The sequence below is a fragment of the Cyrtonyx montezumae genome, unplaced genomic scaffold (assembly GCF_038088225.1).
Source record: "Cyrtonyx montezumae isolate F1298 unplaced genomic scaffold, pur_monq_1.0 scaffold_3, whole genome shotgun sequence".
Lineage (NCBI taxonomy): Eukaryota > Metazoa > Chordata > Aves > Galliformes > Odontophoridae > Cyrtonyx > Cyrtonyx montezumae.
This window is the reverse complement of record NW_027072034.1, coordinates 75040766-75062573: the sequence shown is the minus strand read 5'-3', so window position 1 is coordinate 75062573 and position 21808 is coordinate 75040766. Positions and strand designations below refer to the sequence as shown.

Below are 21808 nucleotides of genomic sequence, written 5' to 3'. Positions count from 1 at the left end.
TTTGATGCATATTCTGATTTTGGGTATTTTCCTGTAGTTTCAGTGATGTTTTTCACTTTAGCACTTTCTAAAGCATCTGCTGCAATCTTGATTGTTTTCTGGTAGTATAATTATTTTGGCCAAGGTAGCACAATCTGAGATTGCACCTTCCGTTCAGTGATGCTTTGGCATTCAGTGGTAGATTTGAAATCTTGTTGTGTATATAAGTGGTAATGATACAGCGATCTACAGTTGTTTCCAAGCAATTTGGTCTTCATACAAATTAATGAAGTGATGCAATTGCTCGTTGCAACCTGTAGATGAGGAACATGGACATGGTGTGCTCTTTTTATCAAGTAATTCATCTTCCTGCACATGCATGCTGGATGAGAAAGTGATGAAAAAAATTGCAGTGATTCTTTTCCAGAAGAATAACATCTGTCTCTCACTGATGTGTAAAATATGGTGAAATTATGAGAAATTATATGGAAGAGAGAATAAGAACGAGCTCCCACTTATGAGTCGGTTTGAGCAGCTTTAAATGGCCATATAATGCTTTTTCATAATCTTGTCAAGTTTCATCTAGTAGATGAACTTTGTGAATCAATTTGTATTTGTGCAGATGGGTAAGTAGTTGTACCCAGCTTTCTGGGAGGTGAGAATGGATCCAAATGGCTTTTTGCGCCATTGCTGGTTCAGGATCTGTAAATGCACAAAGATAAGAATAGATGACCAGGGGAAGGTTCAGCACTGAGTTTTGTGAACTTAGCAGAGGCTGAGAACCAGGCAAGAGCTTGTCTTTGTCTATTGGGTATCTACATGGTGCCCACCTTTTTGGTGGTCATAGACTCCGGTGTGGTAACCTTGACGCACAGTCCCTGCTCTGCTGGTTCTTTGGCTTGATGTAGGCTGCTGTGTTTTAGCTGCTGTATGCTTACGCAGAGGCTGTGATTTTTAACTCTGCCAAACTAGTCAGGAAGAGATAAAACTTGTGTATAGTCAGTTCCATAAAGTGAACTAAAGTAAACTTTCTTTCAATTAAAGGGAGCGTATTTATACTGCTTTTATCTACTGGTTTAATAACATTTTTTTAGAGTCACATCTTCAGGGGTGTTTGGACAATTTCATTGTGCAGACCAGCTCGTGGTTATACCAGATCTCCTTGAGTTGGGACTGAGCTCACCCAGATATTACTGTGATATGGCCACATTCTTTCTTTCTGAATGTTTTCTCTGCAGTATATGTAGATCCATCAGCAAAAGATGCTTATGCAAAATTAATGACTGTTGAACCGAGATCTTAAATTATAGTCTTGATGTGACTTGATATTTGAGAGAAAATGCTTTTCTGGAAGAAATGAATCTTTGTCTGCTTTCCCTGTGGATGGCAATGATTCTCACAACAAAGGTATTTCTGTCTGCTCTGAATCTCATTCCAGTACTTTTACCAAGCAGTAGCTCAATTTTAAGCTCTGTTGCTCTCCAGCTGCACTGCATCTGGCTGCTGCTATGGAACAACATTGTGCTGTTTTTTGTTTTGTTTTCAAAGGATATCTGTGTGGTTAACAGGGAAGCAAGGATTTCCATAGCTGGTGTGCTAGCATATGCGCTATTAGAAGATGTTTCATTATCACAATAGGAATTTACCTTTTTTGTTTGTGTAATTAAGTTTAAAGTGTAGGACAGAATGAGTCTCAGTGGGATCTTAGCAGTGTGTGTAAGTGCCTGATGGCAGTGCACAAAGGTTGTGGAACCAGATTCTTCCTCCAGTGCCCAGCAAGAGGTGCAGAGGTGAGAAGCATTAGATATGAACTGAAAGATAGGAAATTCTATTTAAACATAAGAAGAAACATTTTACTGAGCTGCTTCTTAGAGAGGTTGTGGAGTGTCCAGTTAGAGGTTGTTCAAAACTTGAGTGGGCACAGTCATAAGCAGTCTGCTCCAAATGACCCTGCTTGAGCAGGATGTTGGACTAGACTGGGGGGAGAGGGGGGATTTCAGCTTTATGATTGTAAGAAGTATTTTAATTATAGTACTCTAGTGGTAAGACTTCTTCATTTTATAGTATTAGATTCAGAATATAGAACATCTGTCAATTTATTGTGGACAAATGTTGAAGGATAATGTCCTTAAAAACACAATAAACAAACAAGTGGTCATAGTCATACATTCACGGAGAAAGTGAAAAAAGATGCTGTTAAGTCACTCGGTTGTGCATAGTGAATGGCTTAGAAGTAAATGTTTACTTGTAATTACACCTATAGAATTTCTTATTTTCCCACGAATGGCAGATCTTTCTGTTCAGTAAGAGACTTCAGAGACCAGGTGGGACTAGTCCATGAGTAATTTGCAAATAGGAAACTCATTCCTTCCTTTTCTGGGTCAAGTAAGTTTGTCAGTTTCAAAACAATAACAGTGTATATTCTAAGAAGCATTTAAGAGTCATTGCCTGTAGAGTATATGGAAGAACTTAGTTACAAAGATTACAAAGGTAAGCTTGCATTAATTTTTATTAATTCAGGAAAATAGTTGGTCTCCTTTCCTGGGACATACATCTCAAGCGGAATCAACTGTTATGCTTGAAATAAATTTAAAGCTTGTAACATTTTATTCTGACTAAATGCAATTTCAACTGTAGCCAGTGGTTGTCTTTTTTATTTTTATTTTTTTTAACACTATCTGAACTTTGAATCTTGCTTAACATTTGAAGTACAGCTTGATTCTAACAGCGCAAATGTGGTGTTTTAGTGAGAACTCTCTACTGTTGTAATAAAGGCACATTGGTATCACAATCAAAGGGCCATCTCTGCATATAGCCTAAGAAACTAGGTTTTAATAGCATGAAACAGCTGTACTACCTCTTTTATGACACCATGTAATAGCTCGCTAAAAAGCAACTTCTTAAGAATGAGTTCTTTGTTCACCAAAGATGTTTATATTTTTTGCAGGAAAATAGTAAGTGTAAGTTCAGTCAGACTTTACTTTCTACTGATGTCCAAAGTATGATTGCATCCTTTATGACATTTGCTTTTCACAGTACTTGTGTCTAAATGCGATTTTTATTGGTATGCTCATTAATCTTGAAGCATTTCCCTTCTTTCTCTTTTTGTTTCTCCAGTGGGAAGAGATTAGTGGTGTTGATGAGCATTATACTCCGATCAGAACTTACCAAGTGTGCAATGTTATGGATCACAGTCAAAACAATTGGCTGCGAACAAACTGGATTCCACGCAATTCAGCACAGAAGATATATGTGGAGCTCAAGTTTACCTTGAGAGATTGCAATAGTATCCCTCTAGTTCTGGGCACTTGCAAAGAGACTTTCAATCTTTATTACATGGAATCCGATGATGACCATTTGGCAAAGTTCAGAGAGCACCAATTTACAAAGATTGACACCATTGCAGCTGACGAGAGCTTCACCCAGATGGATCTTGGGGACCGGATTCTCAAGCTGAATACAGAAGTCCGCGAGGTGGGACCTGTTAGCAAGAAGGGCTTTTACTTGGCTTTCCAAGATGTAGGTGCATGTGTTGCCTTAGTCTCGGTGCGAGTGTACTTCAAGAAGTGCCCTTTCACTGTCAAGAACCTCGCCATGTTTCCAGATACAGTTCCTATGGACTCCCAGTCCCTGGTGGAGGTGCGTGGTTCTTGTGTCAATCATTCCAAGGAGGAAGAACCACCCAAGATGTACTGCAGCACAGAAGGAGAATGGCTAGTGCCCATAGGCAAGTGCTTGTGTAATGCTGGCTATGAAGAAAGAGGCTTTGCGTGCCAAGGTAACGATGCACTCCATGTTCATAGCTCAATTATTAACAGGGCTTTCCCTTTATGTCCCTACTATGTGTATTGGGTCACGTTAACTTTCTGCAAATTCTTGAGAGAAATAAATTAGTCCATAAAATTGCCATGGAAATGGGGTTTATTTGGTCTGTGTAAATAATGTAATTTGATTTTGAAATATTTGACAAGGTTAAAAAATTGATTTTTAGCTGATACATTATGTAGCAAGTCTAGTTTCTCTTACCACTCTTGGAATTCCTTTTGCTAGATTATACTTCTCTCAAATGCATTTGTTATGTTGGAATATGTTCATTTTTTGTGTGAATTTCTTAAATTTTTGTCTTGATGTATAAGTAGTTAATATCTACCAATGAGCTGCGTTGATTAGTTGGGATTGATCAGAAAAAAAAATATATATATATATAGGTATTTATAGTATTTGTTCAGGTAGTGTAGTCCTTAAATGCAGGTGCATTTGGAAAATTAATGTTAGAATTTCAAAATTGCATTTTCATGAATGCTCACGTGTATAACTAAAAATCATTTCCTACATAATTTTGATTTCTGCAAACTGTGGTTATGTGAATGCTCCCAAGAACAGAAACTTAGACCAGAGCTGTTGATTTTTCCAGAAGTGGTCTTTCAGATGTTATGGAAATACATAGTGTATTTATTTAACTTCAGTATTAATCAAAACATTGGTGGTGTACATCTTGCTTTTTGAAAAGGTATGCTGTGGATTTTTTTTAACTAGTCAAAATTTTAACCTCTTTTCACAGTGCCTGTCTCTGTTAAATTGTCTTTAGCTAAGTAAAAGTAGTAGAGGAGTAGAAGTTAAATGTTAATATCTGGAAATGTCATAGATGGAAGGAGTAGTAGGTGAGATATTTGTGTCATGTGCAAGTATGTATGCAGATATGCATGTATCCATAAGAACAGAAATTTCAAAGTTGTTGATATGTTACTGTTCTGAACTTGGCTAAGAAGAGCTTTTTCCTTTTTCGTTAATTTGAGGGCAATCATTATACAAAATACAGGGGTGGTGGAGGGCTACTAGGGCCTGACCAAGCCAGAGTTGGTATAGTCACATAGGTGCAAAACATATTGCTCTAATTAAGGTGACTTTCAGAAAATGACAGGTAAGATTTGTAGGAGAGGAATTTGAGTATCTTTTATTTGATTTTGTTTTTGCCCTCAGTGTGAGTAACTTGGGGGAGTTGAGTCTATTTGTGTCTTTGTGCAGTTAGATACAGATACTAAGAACAGCAAATTTAACTGTTCTGGTAAGAGCTGAAGTCAGGAGAGGATATTTTATCATGCAGAAGTACTTTATCTAGGGCCTCCAATAGCTAAAAGTGTTGATAAGTTGGTGGTACCGTTCCAACTACTGCATATAGTTTTGTTAACTACAAAACCTTTTGTCCTTGTAGATAGTTGAAAGCTGTTGGGTTAAAATTTCAGTTAGACGTGATCACAAAAAGGAAATCACTGCAGAAAGTGTCAGACTGAAAATGAGCAAACAGAAATGGAACTTAATAAAATACATATAATAAATCATTAAGAACAGATTGTCAGGTGCTTGGTAGGCAAGGCATATCTACATATCATACTCAGTTGTGATTAGATTACGGCGATAATGGTTGTATGGCATAGAGTAATAATGGGTAATCAGGGGCATATATGGGTATATCATGCATTCTTTTTTTTTCCCACTTCCTCATCAACTGTTGATCAAGGGAGTGATGCATGATGAAACCATTAACAATAGTGACAGGCCATTCTGGTTTATTCTGATTTAACATATAACATTCTGATAACTTTTATTGGAAGTCATATTTATCAAATATTTTCGGTGTGACGTGATTGAAGCAGCACTGTAAAAGGAGTTGGTAATCTAAAACCTGTCATTAGTTTGCGTCAGTAACCCTGCAGGAATTGGATTGTTTAGAAGAGGATTTCAGTTTTAAATATGTTTCAACCTCAGGCTGATGTTTACTCAGGCATCTTTTTTTTTCTTCTTTTCTCGCTCTTCATTTTTGGGTGCTAGATCTTGTGGCTTTTTGGTCATAATCAAGAGATGAATGTAATCAGGACTGCATAGTCTAAAGAGTAGTCTAAAGAGGAGCCAAAATGGTGTGTTGCAAGTATTTTCTGGGGTGAAGGCCTAATTGAGGGGAGGGGGAAATTGTTCAGTTGAAATTTTAAATAGTACCAACAAACAAATTTCTGTTTTCAAAGTAGTTGGCAGCCTTCATCAACTTACAGTGGCCATCACTACTTGATCTCATTATGTCAAATTAATTTGTTTGCTTCTAGAACTTAGAAGCAGTGTTACTTAGCATTTGCAGGAGATAATCACTGATTATTAAAATTAAAGACCCTAATGGTATGCCATCAGCTCATTTAGATTCCATTGAGAATAGTTTCTCTTGGTACTTGAGCAAATATGAAGGCATAGTCATGCTCTCAAATAACAGAAGCCTTTTTTGTCTTTGCTGTGATATAAATATATCCACTTTTGACTCTGGAAAGCCCAGGCTGGACTACTGGGCTTACTCAGCATCTTGATTCTTGTTGTTCTATTCTTGGTCCTATCAACTAATCCCCATTTTACAAGTTCTGCAGTATGATACTTGTTAAGGAATCAGGACTCATTTTGTCATGACCATACTTGTCCTCACTATTGTGAGTGTGTGGAGAAATGATTTATTCAAAGCTAATTGTACACCTCACCTTGAGGAATTCCGGTCTTCGTAATCTACTTCAGGTAACAGCATGAGATTTAACATGTCTTACAGCAAAGATTTTTACTCTTGTTAATTATTCTAGAGGAAGTTGTTTAATAGAAGTAAAATAAAGGTAAGATATTATGTTTGAACCATGTTGGAAAAGATGCTCTTTCATAGTTTTTTCCCTGTTAGCTATGTTAATTAGTTAACTAAGCAATAGATTACATATACTATATTTACTGTTCATTATTGAAGCTTTGTTAGCACATAGCTCATAGTTATCCTAATAAATTTTAATATTCTGTTGTTGAATAAAAGAACTTATTCAGAATATCTGTTCTAAATTGTCTTCATGCCACCTTGATCAGACTGCATCCTTTATGGCATTTTCTCTCTTAGAGTTACTGTCTTAACTTGTTTCAAATAGGAAAGAACATCTGCTTGGAACTACATAATAAGCATTACTCTTTCTGAGGTTCTTCTGTCAGTTCCCCAGTCAACAGGGATATAACTCATCTTTTCCATTTGTTATCCATAAAACAACCATAGTGAATTAGTTCCAAAGGCTTGTCTGTCTTAATGTTCTTTCTCTGACAGTGGCTAACAGCAGATTCTTAAGGGGAAAGCAAAACAAAACAAAACACAACTGTATCAAGTGCTGCTTTACAGGGTATATCTTTCATCTTCCTCCAATCAGCTCTTGCCTTCTGAAGTATTAAGATGCATCTTGGAAGAAATACTATATTTAATAGGGATTGGTGTATTTCCACCTGTTAATTTGTCTGCTTTTTTGAGTTCCTTATTTTGGGTATCTGCATGTTTTTTTTATGGCAATGAATGTGATAACTACTCTTGTGTAGAAAAGCATACCTTCTTGCTGCGTCTAATCCTTCTGTTTAAAGTCAGTTGGGTAAGATTTTCCATATCCTTCTATAGTGAGAAACAAGTGCTGCCTTTTTAGCTTGGGTATTAACAATAGTCTTGATCTCTCATCTTGCTACTTGTCTGTTTTCCCAGTTCTCAGTCTGTTTTAGTGCCTTCTTATTTGGAGGACAAGCTAATTTCTCCATAGTTTGACTCATCCTTTTTGACTGAGTTGTCAATTTTGACTGTCCCTGCACCTACTCAAAATAATGCAGTTCTTTATAAAAATGATAATAAGGCTTGCATGCAATGTTCAAGATACAAGTATACAAAGAACTTAGGCAGTGAAATAATGTTTGGAAAGGAGCATTCACATCACCTATCCAGTGAGTGATTTGTATCTGGAGACACTAGGCTCTGCTGGGTTTTGAATGATAGAGGAAACAGACTTCATGATGTGAATGAAGGTTGGCTAGTTGGGGTACAATATCAAAAGAAATGGGTAAATGTAGGATAAACATTAGAAAAGCTGTCCTTACTGTTAGTTCTGTAATAATTTGGAACTCTCTTTGGAGAAATATTGGAAGATTCATTTCAGGAGATTTTTTTTTGTTTGTTTTGTTTTTGTTTTGTTTTTTTTTTTAATGCGGTAACCAGATGATAAAGGAAATCCTGTACTAGCAGGGTTGGACTAATAAACCTCTTCCATCCCAACTGTGTCTATTCTCTTGTTGATTTATTTCATCTGCTTCAGAAAGCCTAGCTGGACGTTGAGAACGTTTTTCATGCTTATATTTTTAATTAATTAATGGGCAATTATATATCCACATGGAAGTGCGTGTGAGCTTGAGTGTTCTTTTGAGCACTGCTGACAGGTGAGGCTTTAACTGAAAAAGGCTTTGTGACTCATCATCAAGGGGTAGGTGAAATTGGTGAGCCTGAAAGGAATGGCTCAGTAAGCATTGAATTATGTTTTCTGAATACTACCATTTCAGGGGTTAGTTCTAAATTTTAGTTTCTGGAATTGAGTAAACCTGAATTGTATGTTTTCTTGTGATGCTATATAATAAAATTTTAAGTTTAATCTCAAGTGACTGGTACATTGTCTATGACAAAGCCAGAAGAAAAAGAGAGGTTTTAATCGTATGGTCCCTTCCCTGCATCTATCATTTTTAGCAATTAATCTTGTGGGTTGAATAGAAGGAAAGGGAGTAAGGGGTGAGGGAGGGAGAGGTGAAGCGTGCCTGGTTATTGCAAAAAAGGCTCCACGAAATCTCGACTAACACTAAATTATTCAGTGTTTTAAGTTGTATAGGGAACATATTCCAAATCATATTTCTCTCTCCGTGAGTTTCTGGAGATATGAAAGGAATGCCATCTGTGACTGCTAAATCCAAACCATTGCAGTCATTGCTTAATTCTTTCACTAGAATGGATACTGCACTTGAGACAGAAGTATGTAAAACATCATTAATGCTTAGGATGGAAAACATTTCTCTTTTTTTGGTTATGCTTTTAATAATCATTTTGTCTTTGAATAAGTAAATATACATTTCACTTGCTTACAGCAGTAGGCAGAAGAACTTTACATAGAAGAAATGTACTATGAGGAACTGTTCAGCTTTGTGCAAGTGAAAACAGACGGAAGGTGCACATGCTTGCTGCATTTGTAGAGACAATAACATTCTCCCTTGGAAATAGGAAAATTACTCAGGGTGCGTTGTTTATACTTCAGAAGCGTGTGATTTTAAGTCTTAGACTGCGTAGGAACAATTATGTTAGATAAAGTATAGGAACTGATCATATAAAGATTATGTCACATAAGAACTAGTAAGAGTTTTCTGTGAGATCTGAAAAAGCTTTTGGAATCCTATTTTTTTTTTTTAAGAAGGGCTTTGAGGTGCATTTTTTTCCTTATATTTTTGAAGTATGTTTTCAATTTTAAGAGTTTTTTTTAAAAAGGGACTCTTAATCTTTCAAGCTAGTACACTTAAAATGACAGCTGCTATAAATTATAAATCACTTTATTTGTAAAATATTCATTGTTTTCATTCATTCTATATTCTATAAGTACATAACCAGACAACATGGTGAAGGATTTACCTTTCTCTTTAGAATTTATTTGAACCTTAGAAAGTTACATGAAAGATACCTAGATGATTTTTTCATACGGGCAAAATTAATTCTGCTCTGAGCAAGATCTTCAGAAGATCACAGCCAACTTTTGATGTAATATCTTCTGTTACAAATCTGGAAAATATTCTCCAATTTGTATATCATGAGTGATCTAGACTTGAGTACAGAATTGAGAGACCAAATGTTGTGGTTTATGAACATAGTTGTCAAATGTCCTGTTCGAGTCGAAATTATAAAAGAACATTCTACCATTACTCAAAACAAGATGTATGGTGTGATACCTAAAACAGGTTCTCAAGTTAGAAAGCAGACTTTCTATAGTTACATAAAGAGACCTGACTAAATTTCTTGCAGACTGTGGTAGTGGTAGATATTTAAACAAAATCATGCTCACAAATATCTTTATTCATTGTTCTTTTTTAGTATTCATTGATTAGTTTTCTTAGGAAAAAGTATTGAAAAGTTTTACTTAAGTTTCTCTGTGCTAGTGTGTTAGGATGTTGCATCAGTAGTACTTCAGAACTGAGTTTTCAGAGTGTATTAAACTAGTTTGGAAATGGAAATGTTTGCTCATTAAATATTTGCAAAAACGTTAGTGACTTGCAACGCAGTACTGAAGACAGTACGGTTGCAGTCTGTTTGTTGAAGATCTCTTTAGAGATGGTTTTCACAGTGCCTGAGAGTGCATTCCATGCCTGCTTTTTAAGGAGCAAAAATAAATATAAAAGAAGGCTGTGGAATGTGCTGGATATTGATCCAGGGTCCACAGTTTAATGAGTATATGTGAGATATTTGCTTTTAGTTTACTACACAGAAATTTACATCTTAATTCTGTGATTCTTACATGCTACTATGGAATTTTTGCGCAGGGTTTTACTGCAGTTATCTCACTGTTTTCCGTCACTGAGAATCCTAAGGGATCTTAGCATTTCTCTAACCTCTTTGTTTCAATGGCTTTGCTTCTTTAGAGGCTTTCAAAAGATTAAAAGTTAAATTAATAGAACCATCCTGAACATGTTTTACTTTCTTTGTCGACTTTGAATAGCAGCTTAGCTTGGAGTGGCACAAAGATTGTATTGTCAGTGTGAAGTCCTTGAGTATGCATTTACTCCATCACTTTCTCTGCCTGTGCATAGAGTTATTTGACAATCCCTGGTTAGTTCCAGAGCAGAGCTTATAAAGGCTAACAAGGGTTGGTATTACAACTGACAGCTGGCAGTGGGCTTTAATAGAGAGCAATTGTAGTGAGAACTGCAAGTTTTGATAACGTTCAACAAATATATTCTTAAAGTAAGGATCATCTTGAAGGATGAGTACAGGAAAACAAGGATATATGTATGTTCACTGTTCCTCAGCGTGAAGCATATGTTGTCAAAACATACTGTTGGCAGACATCTAAATAACCAGTAACTGATATCAGGCTTTACTTGGAGCACTTAGACCATGTCTTTCCAGCATTTTGGCTTGCCTGGGCCACACTGAGTGAAGAGTTGTCTTGGACTGCATATATGTAGATTGCTCCAAAAGTAATGTCTCCTACTTATTTCCATGGAAATGACAACAGATCCAAAGAGAACAATTATGCTTCTATAAAGTAAATTCTTAGCTAGAGAACACCATTTTTTTCACACAGTCACCTCTATTAGCTATGCTTTTTTGCCAGTGATGAACAAGAGCTTACGTGCTACACTTGTAAAAATCTGCGTCAGCAGACATGACCCACTGTTGGGGTTATGGCTGCTGAAATGCACAACCCATTGTTTCATCTTATATCCATTGTTTTGTCTCCGCTAATGTTCAGCAAGTGTCAGTGACTGTCAATGGGTGCCATTTCTTTGTTCACAGGACTGTATTTAGCTGATGTATCAACATGAGTAGCATTATTTGCCATTACTTCAGCTGGCACCACACTCCACCCAGTGCCCTGGATTCAGCCTTGGTGTGTTTAGCAGCACACTGATGTTTGGTTGCTGCTGAGGGGTTGTGCTGGGCTGCTTGGTGGGCCAGAGCTTCTGCCATGATGATGCAGGGCAGAGCGTGGCCACTGTGCTAGCTGGGCCTGGCTGTGGGTTAAGCATACCTGAGTTAGTCTGTGAAAATAGTGAAATTGTCAGTTTCTGTGGTTTACAAATGGAAATGTAGGTGTTGTTCCTAATTTCCCATTTTTTATTGATACTAAGTTGTTTTCTTGATAACACAAATGTTACATAACCTGGACTTCACGTGGTCCTTTTGGGAAAGAAGGATGAGAAGTTCTCTGTCTAGAGTTTGTGGCTTCACCTTTAAGTACCTTTCCTCATTGTATGCCATTTTAGTTGGCATCTCTGTTGTGCTAAGGTAGAAGTAGACTTGAACAAGGACAAATCTATTACAGGTCAAGGAGGAGAACTATTTCACTGTCATGAATCTGTGGGTTGAGTGTTTGTCTACTGTAAGGTTAAAATTTGATGTGATAATTCAGAACAGCTGCTCTTTGACAGAAAGATTCACTTTCAACAAGGGAAGAAAAAAACATATGGTGAAAGTTGTCACTGTGCCAGCCCTGAGTAACCACAGAAGCAATGCAGGATGGGTCTCTAAGCAATGTGGTTGAAATAACGCATTTTTACTTAGCTTCGGCGCTTCCAATTATTGTCCTTCTTTTGAGTCATACCTTATTCCATGATTGTATTTTTGTTGATGTTTTAAAGTGCTATTTTTTAATAAAATACGTGATTAAGTGACAGAGGAAGGTTGTAGGATTAAAAAAGATACACTTTGTTTGTAATCCCTGCAGATCTCTTTGTTTGGCAAAACTATATCAAAGTTTCATAGAACAATTTCTTCGGAGTTTTCAACTATGACATGCTTTTTTTAATACATGAGTTCATTTGTTTTTAGCAGAGTATTTAAGCATCTGCTTATGTCACATTGCCTTTATACCCATGCTTAAATTCTAGTAAATTGAGCATGTGAATAACAGGAAACATAATGAAATTTGTCATTTATTGTGGTTAGCTGAAGCAGTAGTGGTCAGCTCACATGTAGGAATGAGTTGGTCATCAGGACTACAGAATTCTTGGGGCATTTAATTTGAAGAAACAGCTTTGCATACAAATTAATTTTAAGTAAAGTAGGTGTATTCCTTGCTGTATTTGATTTGGCACAAATTTGCAATGGCAGGAGAACAATGGAAGAAATTTGAAGTACACAGCACTCATCTCTAAGAAATGCCAAAAACAAGCAACTAAAAGGCCTCCACCAGCCATCTACTTATGTCTAAGAATGTGTCTTTTTTCCTTTTTGCCAGACATTAAATAATAAGAATATGATGAAAAAAAAATCTTTCTTTTAGGAAAGAAAATAACAAAGAAAATTTCTAAGATGGTTATTATAAAGCAGTAAAACATTTTGTAGTGGTCATCTGTTACCCAGGTGAAGTAAGAAAGGCCATAAATTTGATGTAACGTTATATTAAAGTCAGATATTAAACATACTCTTTGATGTTTTGCAACATTATACAGAGATTTGACCTAACCTGAGCAGTCCCTTAATCTCTATAGAGCTAATTCTAAGATTTAGATATGCACGCCTAAATGTATTACGGAGCGGTTTTAAATTTTACGTTATTCTCAGAAAGCCATAAGATGCAGTAAGATCTATTCCTTTTATACTAAGGAATGCAAACAAATTATTCAGTAATGTGTACTTCCAGTTTTAAGAGGGGCATCTCTAGCTGCTATAGTGTTCTCCTTTAGATTAGGAAATAACATGAATTCTCCAAAGCTTCAACAAGATGATTTTTTGTTGTTGTAGTTTTTATTTTTTTGTAATGTGATCCTACTCCTGAGATGACAGGTATGGGCAGTTGTTTTTAACAAGCTGCTCTTCAGATATGTTCTAGAAATTTCCAAGTTTGATTCCCTTAAGAATCATGTGGAAAACTAAAGCAGGGCTGTGGGATTGTGACTTGAAGTGAAGTCAAGGTGTATTAATCATGAACATGAGATCACTGTTCCAGCTGTAAAACTGGCACTCACCCTGAAAAGAACAGGAGTTGGTTAGGAAGCAGGTCATATTAAGCAGAATAAAATGTTCAGAAATCTCAGTTAACCATGGCTAATGAACATTCTGTTTCATAAATTAAGACCATTTGTTAAACTGCTTGTTATACATCCTATAACCTCTGTGATTTCAGGGCCAAATTTGACTGTGAAGATGTGGTGTCCAGAGCATACACCGCGAGGCCATATGAATATGTATTTGTTAACACAGGGTGGAAGCAGAAAGGCATTTAATTGCTCCTTTTGTGCACCATTTAATAAGCAATAGCGATCTTGTTTCTCCTGCTGTGTGAGGGGATGAACTGGCAGTGAAATGAGCTGCAAAAGGGGAATCGGCTACTGTATCTTTTTTCTGCCTGCACTAAGTGCAGCAGATGGTGGAAGAAAAAGGTTTTTGTTTTGTTTTTTGTTTTGTTTTGAAAGAGTCAAAACAGGAAAGCGAATGGGAAGAGAAAAGAATGGAAAAAAAAATGTTGCCAGGGTAAGTAAAATAGACCTATGTAACTCTTATCAAAATATAAATGCTTCTGTTAGTGTTCTGAAGAAACATGATTGAAAAGAGACTGTGAGAAGGGGAAGCTTTGATTTGGGTTGATACAGGAGTTAGGTCTCATGATGTCTTCAAAAGGCAGATGAACGTCTTGTCAGTCTTGTTCTATGCTTAACTGCTGAAGATGACGTTCAAGTTTTAAGACAAAAAAACTGTAGTGAGTGTTTAAAGTCTGGGTATATGGTAGGAGCTATACCCTATCTCATGATTCCCGGAATATATATCGTGGAAGAAGAGCATAGCAGAGCTCGGGGGGCTAAGGAGGAAATGATCCTTGCTTACCCACACAACAGTGTTGCTGGTCTGTTGTAATCTACAGTGAATCTGAAATTGGGTTATGAATGGCATTAATTTCCATTCAATGGGATTTCAGCGGTTCTGATTCACATTTGCATGTGCTAACAACCTAACCTTTCAATTCTCAGTTGCTCCCTCAAAAGTTAAATTGCTTTTTTTCTTAATTGAAAAACACGTGGGACACAGAAACAAACAAAAAATACCTAAACCTGAGTCCCGTGGTAAAAGCAGGTGTTCAGGCAGAAGTCTGATATAAAGATTGTTTAAAGATGGATTAAGGGCTTCTTTAGATTTGAGTACGTTGTTTATCTATACAGTAATTACTTTCCAGGACCAATGTGTTTAAATTATTGCCTTAAAACTCAGGCATGCCTTCTATCTCAAATTCTTTTATAATTAGAGATTATCTTATAGCCTGTCAGCTATCCATCTGTTGGTAAGTTTCCTGGTCTATTTTGCGGTCCTAAATAGCAAGTTGTTACTGCACACTTGCAACATGTTAGCATCAGATCCACAGATTGACAAAACAGCCAATGTGCAGGTGTTTTCTTGTTTTTTTTTTTTTAATGGCAGCAAACACTGTTATATTAGTATAAAAGAAACTTATGCCTTTACTAGTACAGAAGTGGTTCTGTAAGTAGTTTCTCTCTACTAGAGGAAGAAAAAAAAAGTAGTTATAAATGCCTTGGTAGAGGAGGAAGTTGATACTGTTTCGCATCATTTTTCATTAGGTTTGCTCGTTTAGTTTGCTGTTTTCATGCTATACTAGAGGATTTCTGCTTCTGAGTCGTTGATCCTTTTCACTTTCCTTGAAAGCATTTAATAATTGGCTGCAGCTAGCAGTCAGATGCAGCTCAGGAGTGCTAATTCTCCTGAATTGTTGACTTCTCCTAGGCACCTCAGGTGCCAAGTACTCCTCCTGCTATCTACATTCATTCTTCTTTTTGCTAGAATTGAGATTGGGTAGAAAAGGTATTTTTCCCTGAGTCTTTCTGGAAAATCTCTCCAGTTTCCAAACTCCTATTCAAACATGTGAACATGAGGTTATGTATTCATCATACAGTAGGATATATCTGGTAATTTTTTTTTTTTAGGGTCATCTGGAGCTCTAGAATAAAAAAAAAAAAGCTTTCCTATTTCTGTACTCTGGAACGTAGTCAAGAGCAATTTCAATCTCAGAGATGATATGTTTTAATAAAACTGGCTTTTAGTTTTTTGTAGTGGATTGTAAATATGTTTTAGAGCATTGAAACTTGTTCTGCAGTGCATGTTGATGTGTTTTGTTGATTTTCTGTGGGCTATTTCCTCGAGTTGGAAATCTGAATGTATCCAAGGATTTATTTAAAAAACAAAACATACAATAAATGCAAGATTGCATATTGCCTCTGCAACCAATCTAGAAACGCTTACTCTTCTTGAATAGCAATCATGTTCTTCAGTAATCTGAAAAGATTTCTAGTTGTTGAAGAAGAAAATGCACTATTCATTCCTTCCTACCATAATGAAGAAATATGGAGTCAAAGAAGCTTGACTGTTACATACTGGAGACTTTTGGTCACAGTGAGTTATCATTCAGAAGTTCCCTTTATGTTACATTGAGAACATCTGAAGGGGTATGATGATTAAGATTTTGCATAAAATGTTTTAAAAAGGTTTACGAATTCCTCTGGAAAGTCATCAAGATCACACTTGCATAGCTTTCTTAATTTCTAATAATGTGTTTTCTAAGGAATAAAGGCTCGTTCTTTCTGGAGGAGTTCATCTGAAGAAAAAAGAAATCATTAAAAATGACTGATCTGTGTGTCTGCTTTTCCCTGATGAGTGGGGTCGTGTGGAGAAGTCAGGAGGAAGGGGTTATGGTACCAGCAGCATGCCTTGCCTTCTGCATCAGCAGCTATTAGTAACATCAAAGCATGTTTTTTTTTTTTTTGTTGTTGTTGACATAACTTTTTATTTCACCTTCTCATGCTGTGATGGACCTGCAGACCTTTGCAAGGGCTACTTTTTATCCTTGTCTGCTGGATTCGTGTTCTGGTGAGGGAGTGGGTGGGTAAGGGGAAGCCAGCTCTTCCATAGCAAATAGCTGGCAGACTGTTTGGCTCAGGATTGATGCTCATTGCTGCTTCTCAGCAGGCGCTGGTGGAACCCATGACAGAGACAGATGATGGCATGCTGGATTCTGTCAGATGAAGCGGCAGTGACTGCATGAGGAGGAATGCTTTCCTCATCAGCAAAGCTTGCTTTTGCCTTCTCTGAGGAGGAATTGTTGCCTGGTGGAGTTTATTGGTGTTTTCTGTATTTTTGTTTGTTTTTTCTCCAATTTTTATTTTTTTTTTATCATTACAGTTTATGTACAAAGCCTCTGAGCAAATAGTTGATACTCTTACCATCTTTGAAATCAGCTTTAGAATTCCCATTGATTTAATGGGAGTGAGCCAAGCATTACGAACAATGAAATGTTCTTGGACTGGTGAGAACATGTGGCTTTTTGATAATATGCTATTCCTATAATGTGCAACTTATCAGCTAGGGAAAGCATTGCAATACATCACTGAATACACACCCTTTTATTTTTGAAATACCTTACAACGCAGATTATGAAATTTTCAAAATTAGGAATTAATTAACACATTCACACAGTGAAGATCTTTATCTCTTCCTGTTATTTGGATCTCCTTCGTTTTAATTTGTAATTTAAAATACAGCTCAGTTAGAGTGCTAATCTTGGTCAGGTGGTATTCTTTCAGATTTCAGTAGGTGAGTCTCTAAAACTACCATGAACCTGCACTCATAAACGTTTCAATTAACTATATGATGTTTGTGTGTTGCTAATTTTAGTGCATAAATTATCCAGTTAGAAAACAAACATTTATGTGTGATTCTACCAATACATAGAATCCAAATTTCTGATGACTAATTAGACTCTTTGCACAGGGAAAGAGATTGTCTAGCAAATATTCCACCTAAAAATATCTTCTTGCTAAAAAGAATCACCAGTACAAATATTTGGAATAATGATGTGTTCGTGAATGTAACTTGGTCCAGATGAAATTTAAGTTATGATGTAGTTATGATACATATTCTTTTTGCGGCTCTAATAATTCAGAGCCCAAGCTTTCTGCGTATTGGGTAAACGTTAGAAATTTAATGGAACATTTGTCCATCATGGCTTTTAAAAAATATATTAATCAGTTACTTGCAGGCATCTGGAGGTAACTTGTATCTTATTGAAGAACAGTTACGAAGGCTTCGATTTTAGTGTTTTACTAAACAGGAGGAGTCCTTCTGATCACAGTTTCACTGTCGCTAGACTGTGTGCATGAGAAATGCTTCAATTAGCAATATATTGAAACAGTTTGCAACTGTCACACTCCTACCCTATAATTTAGAAATTTGCATGAATTATTGCATTCATAGAACTGAACTTCCAGTGTGCCTGGAGGCTTCACGTCCAATCTTCAGATTCAAATGAGTCCTTTCATTGCCTTTAAAGAGCAACTGTATTTTTTTTCCCTCTCTTTGTATTAACATATATTTTCTTTCTGTCATCGTGATACATATACATTCATAGATACATCCCAGAAAGGGAAGAACTGAAGTCTGGCTTTCACTCACTTTACGTGTCTTGCGAGACTCATTTATAAAAACATGGGACAGGGGGATTGATTTGCAAACATTTGAAAGCCGTGGGGGTGATGCCTGATGAGGCTGACTGTCCCTACATGGGGCCCAGACAGAAGCTGCTGGGATAGGTTGCGTGCCCCATACTGGGGCAGATTCTCTGCAGCACTCCACTTAGAATGACTAGGTTTGTGTTTGGCCACGGCTGCTGTGTGGTGCATGAGCTCATACAGTGATGCCAGGCATCCATATAGGCTTGAAGGGGATTTGCCCCAAATAAGCTATGTTAAAAAATATGATCAGTGTTACAAACTTCTTTTAGAAACACAATGTGCTAATTGACAAAATAAGTAGGGATTACGCAAGTGTAACAGAACTGACATATAGAGGCAAATGTGATAATTAATGCATTCATAGCAGAGAGAGCTGTTTCAAAGACTTAGCTACCAAGGTGAATGCAGTGAAAAGTATCACAACTTGATGCATAAGTTAAGCATTAGTGTTGTCTGAACCCTCCAGTCACTTTTGTGGCTGCAGCTAAAAAACCGCTTGTTGGCTGGGCTTAATTCAGTCCGTGATTCAGTTTCCTACTCTGCAACAGCTGTTTTAGTCTAGCTTACCCTGAGGAAAGCTTGTAACTCATTATAGGGGCCTGTTTAAAAATAATTATTCAAATAATGCAGTAAATTATTGCAATCTGAGTGGGTGGCTTTTGTTAATAGGCTGTAGTTCCTGTCTTCCCAACTTTGCTCATGAGTGAGTGGCATTGACTGTGAGGTGGTAATGAGTCTCTTTCTAATGCATTGCCTGTATGCATGTAGCCCATTGCAGATGGCCATATGGCCAAAGGTGACAGTGTCCACAAGCTGCATGTGCTGTGCCATGCTCCTGCCTTTGGCTCAAGATGGCTCTTCTGGGCTCTCTTGCAGGCTGCTCCATGACTTTCTCTCCTTACCTACTTTTTGTTTGCTTCCCACCTTCCTTCTTGTGTTCATATTCTGTTCAGTCAGTCTCCTTTTTCTTCTTTTTCTTCTTCGTTTTCCTGTGGTTATGTGCTAGCCTGTACTGCGTGGCCTTTTTTGGTGGTTGTTGCAACATCTTAATTCCTGGACTCAAGCTATGATAAGGTGATTACTTGGCAAAGTGCAGCTCAACCTCTTCACTCAGGAAGGTCATCTCTTTTAGCTTTTTTGGTAAATGTAGTCCCAACAGCTCTTCTGGGGAAGGCAACTCTCCAAGAATCCTACTATTACTTTCTGACTTCTTCCTTCACATTCTTTTGATTCAAGTGCATATTAAGCAGGTTACTGTAGGGAAACATCCCTTGGCATTCAGAGAGCAGATTTTTCTGGCTAGAAAACCAGTCCCGCTGTTTTTCAGACCTGATTTCAGTTCATGTGCTTTGTGGTTCACAAGTGACACTAGAGAGGTCACTTTGCTGCAGCAGGAGATCTTGTCAGATGTGCCTGCCTCAGCCTAGGTGCTCAGCAGCTCTGCACATGGGAGAGGAAGGAGTGCCTTGGCTATGAAGGTGTGATCCACAAGATGGGCAAGTAGCAGTCCTTCTGCTAAAGCAGAAGCCTCTGTAAGCTACCAGCACTTGAGATGCATGGCCACTGGAGGAGGAATTGGTGTACTGCACCCCATAAGGGAAATCATTAGGTGTTATGACCCTATAGGGCCTCAAGTTGCCTAAATCCTCATCTTATTTCCTCTTCCTATGTAGTAAATACAGTAAAATTACCCTTCTATATAGAAGTTGCGACATTTCGTTGTTACAGAAAGTGGTCTTTTAGTGAAGGGAGGGCAAAAACTCAACCTGATGTTGGGGAGCTACTTCAGCTCTGTTAAAATGAGAGATTTCCTGCTTCCCCAGCATGCTGTTGAATGCTCTCATTCATATTTCATTGTGCTAATGGTTATGTTTGCTAAGAACTCTTTTTGTTTAATGATCAATCAGGGAATTTAATTCATTAATCCAAAAGCGTACTGCAGCATAATAAAATCTTAACTACAGTTTACAAATGGAGTACTAAAATAGAAAAAGATGCAGTTGCTTGGTCATATAAATCTGTCACCCGGTGAGAAACAGAACCCAGATTTCTTGAGTCTCATCTCTCTGCTTGTTTCATGAACCATGGCCACCTCATCACTGTTTGAGAATGATAAATGCCTCCCATTTACAAGCACATATGCATGTTTGGGTAATACAGTAAACAATGAAGTCTTTCAGTATTAAGTGAAAGTATTCACAAGAGGCCAAGCCTGTGGTCCTTACGAAGACAAAGCTCTCGTGGGCTTGAGGCAGAATTTTGCTTTGAGTGATTACTAGACCAAACTCATAAGGTGTTTAAGCTTCCTCAGGGGAGGAAGAAGCAAATCAGAAGTGAGAAAATTTTTTCTGTAGAATGAAAAAGTATATATGCAGGATCTCTGTGGATGAGGTCATATGAGAAAACACCTCCTTACAACAAAAGTGAGCTGACTTTTGCTTCTCCTAATTGCTTTCCTTGAGAACAGTTAGCAAATCTGTTTTTATAGTTAACTTACCTGGTGACTTATACAAGAGCTATACAAGCCTTTTATTTGCTTGTGTATTATATTTCTATAGTGTACTCTATCCTTAATTAATATTATACAAAATAAGTTAAAAATTCAGTGAAGGGTCTCACCTTTTGTGTTTTTTCCGACTTGCTAACTGGCCATTGATTTCTAAGGCTAAGTTTCGAATCAGTTGTATTTTCCCAGCCATTAAATGTTAGAACATAAAGATGAGATGCTTTGTTGTGGAAAGTTCCTTGAGAAGAAGATCTTTCATTTTCTTACAGTCTTCCCAATATGTATACACATACATCTTGTCATTTTTAAGAAGGGGTTTCAATCTTGATACAACAGTATTGAGTGGAAAATTATTTGGCAAATAATTTTCAATCAGTTTTGATCTTGTGTGTCTGAAGAGCTTTGAAGTTATTCTGGTTTTGGAAAGGAAATAGCTTTCCTGCTTCAAATATTTACTAGTGCTCCTAAAAATGCCTTTGTCCAACGAGCAAATTTCCATCAAAAACTACTACCCTCTTCTTTAAAATATCATTAATATTGGTGTGATTGGTACCATTAGTGAAAGTACTATTGTTTTTGAAATTCACATGAAATACTATAGCCAGCAGACCTCGCTGTAGGCCTTTTATCTCCAGGGGAAGAGAAAATTCCTACCTTTCCACTGAATAATTTTTATTTTGTTGAGAACCAGGGTTAGGGTTGTAAATATCCAATTTTTTTACATATAAGAAAAAGTCAGATCATTTCATGACTATGTGTTAAAAGTCCTGCATAGTCATATAGTGACCTTAATCTTTAAAAAGGTTTTTATTATTTCTTATTTGACATTCTCAAGTTCATGCTATTTAGAATCTCAGTAATGAACACTTTTGCTTTTACAAGTGATGTGATACAGGATATAATGACAATAAAGTTTTTATACTCCTCTACCTTCCTACTCTACCAGCAAGTGCAAATGATGCAGAATGTATTGTACGGGGGCAGTGGTTTTACTGCATGGGAACAGTGGTTTTATAGGTTCAATTCTAGAATGTACACCTAGTTATTTCCTTAATTTAAACTGCTTTCTCGTTGAGGTGTTAGTTATGAGACTGCTTGCCATGGACACTATAAATGCTGAAAATATACATGGATTGAAAAAGTGACTGCAAAAAAACTATGGAAGAAAAATCTGTTAAAAGTCATTAAGCACAAAGGCACTTTCCTTGGTTCAGGAAGATCCTTTGTCACGAAATAATTTACAGTGAA

General features: G+C 37.0%; 1 protein-coding gene across 1 annotated transcript in view; it reads left to right on the top strand.

Moving 5' to 3' along the window:
- Positions 1 to 21808, top strand: part of EPHA3 (EPH receptor A3) — a 215294-nt gene that overhangs the window by 70764 nt on the left and 122722 nt on the right. The window contains exon 3 of the mRNA XM_065741938.1: positions 3097 to 3757. Within this exon, the coding sequence (XP_065598010.1) occupies positions 3097 to 3757 (661 nt within the window). The remainder of the gene's footprint in view (positions 1 to 3096; positions 3758 to 21808) is intronic.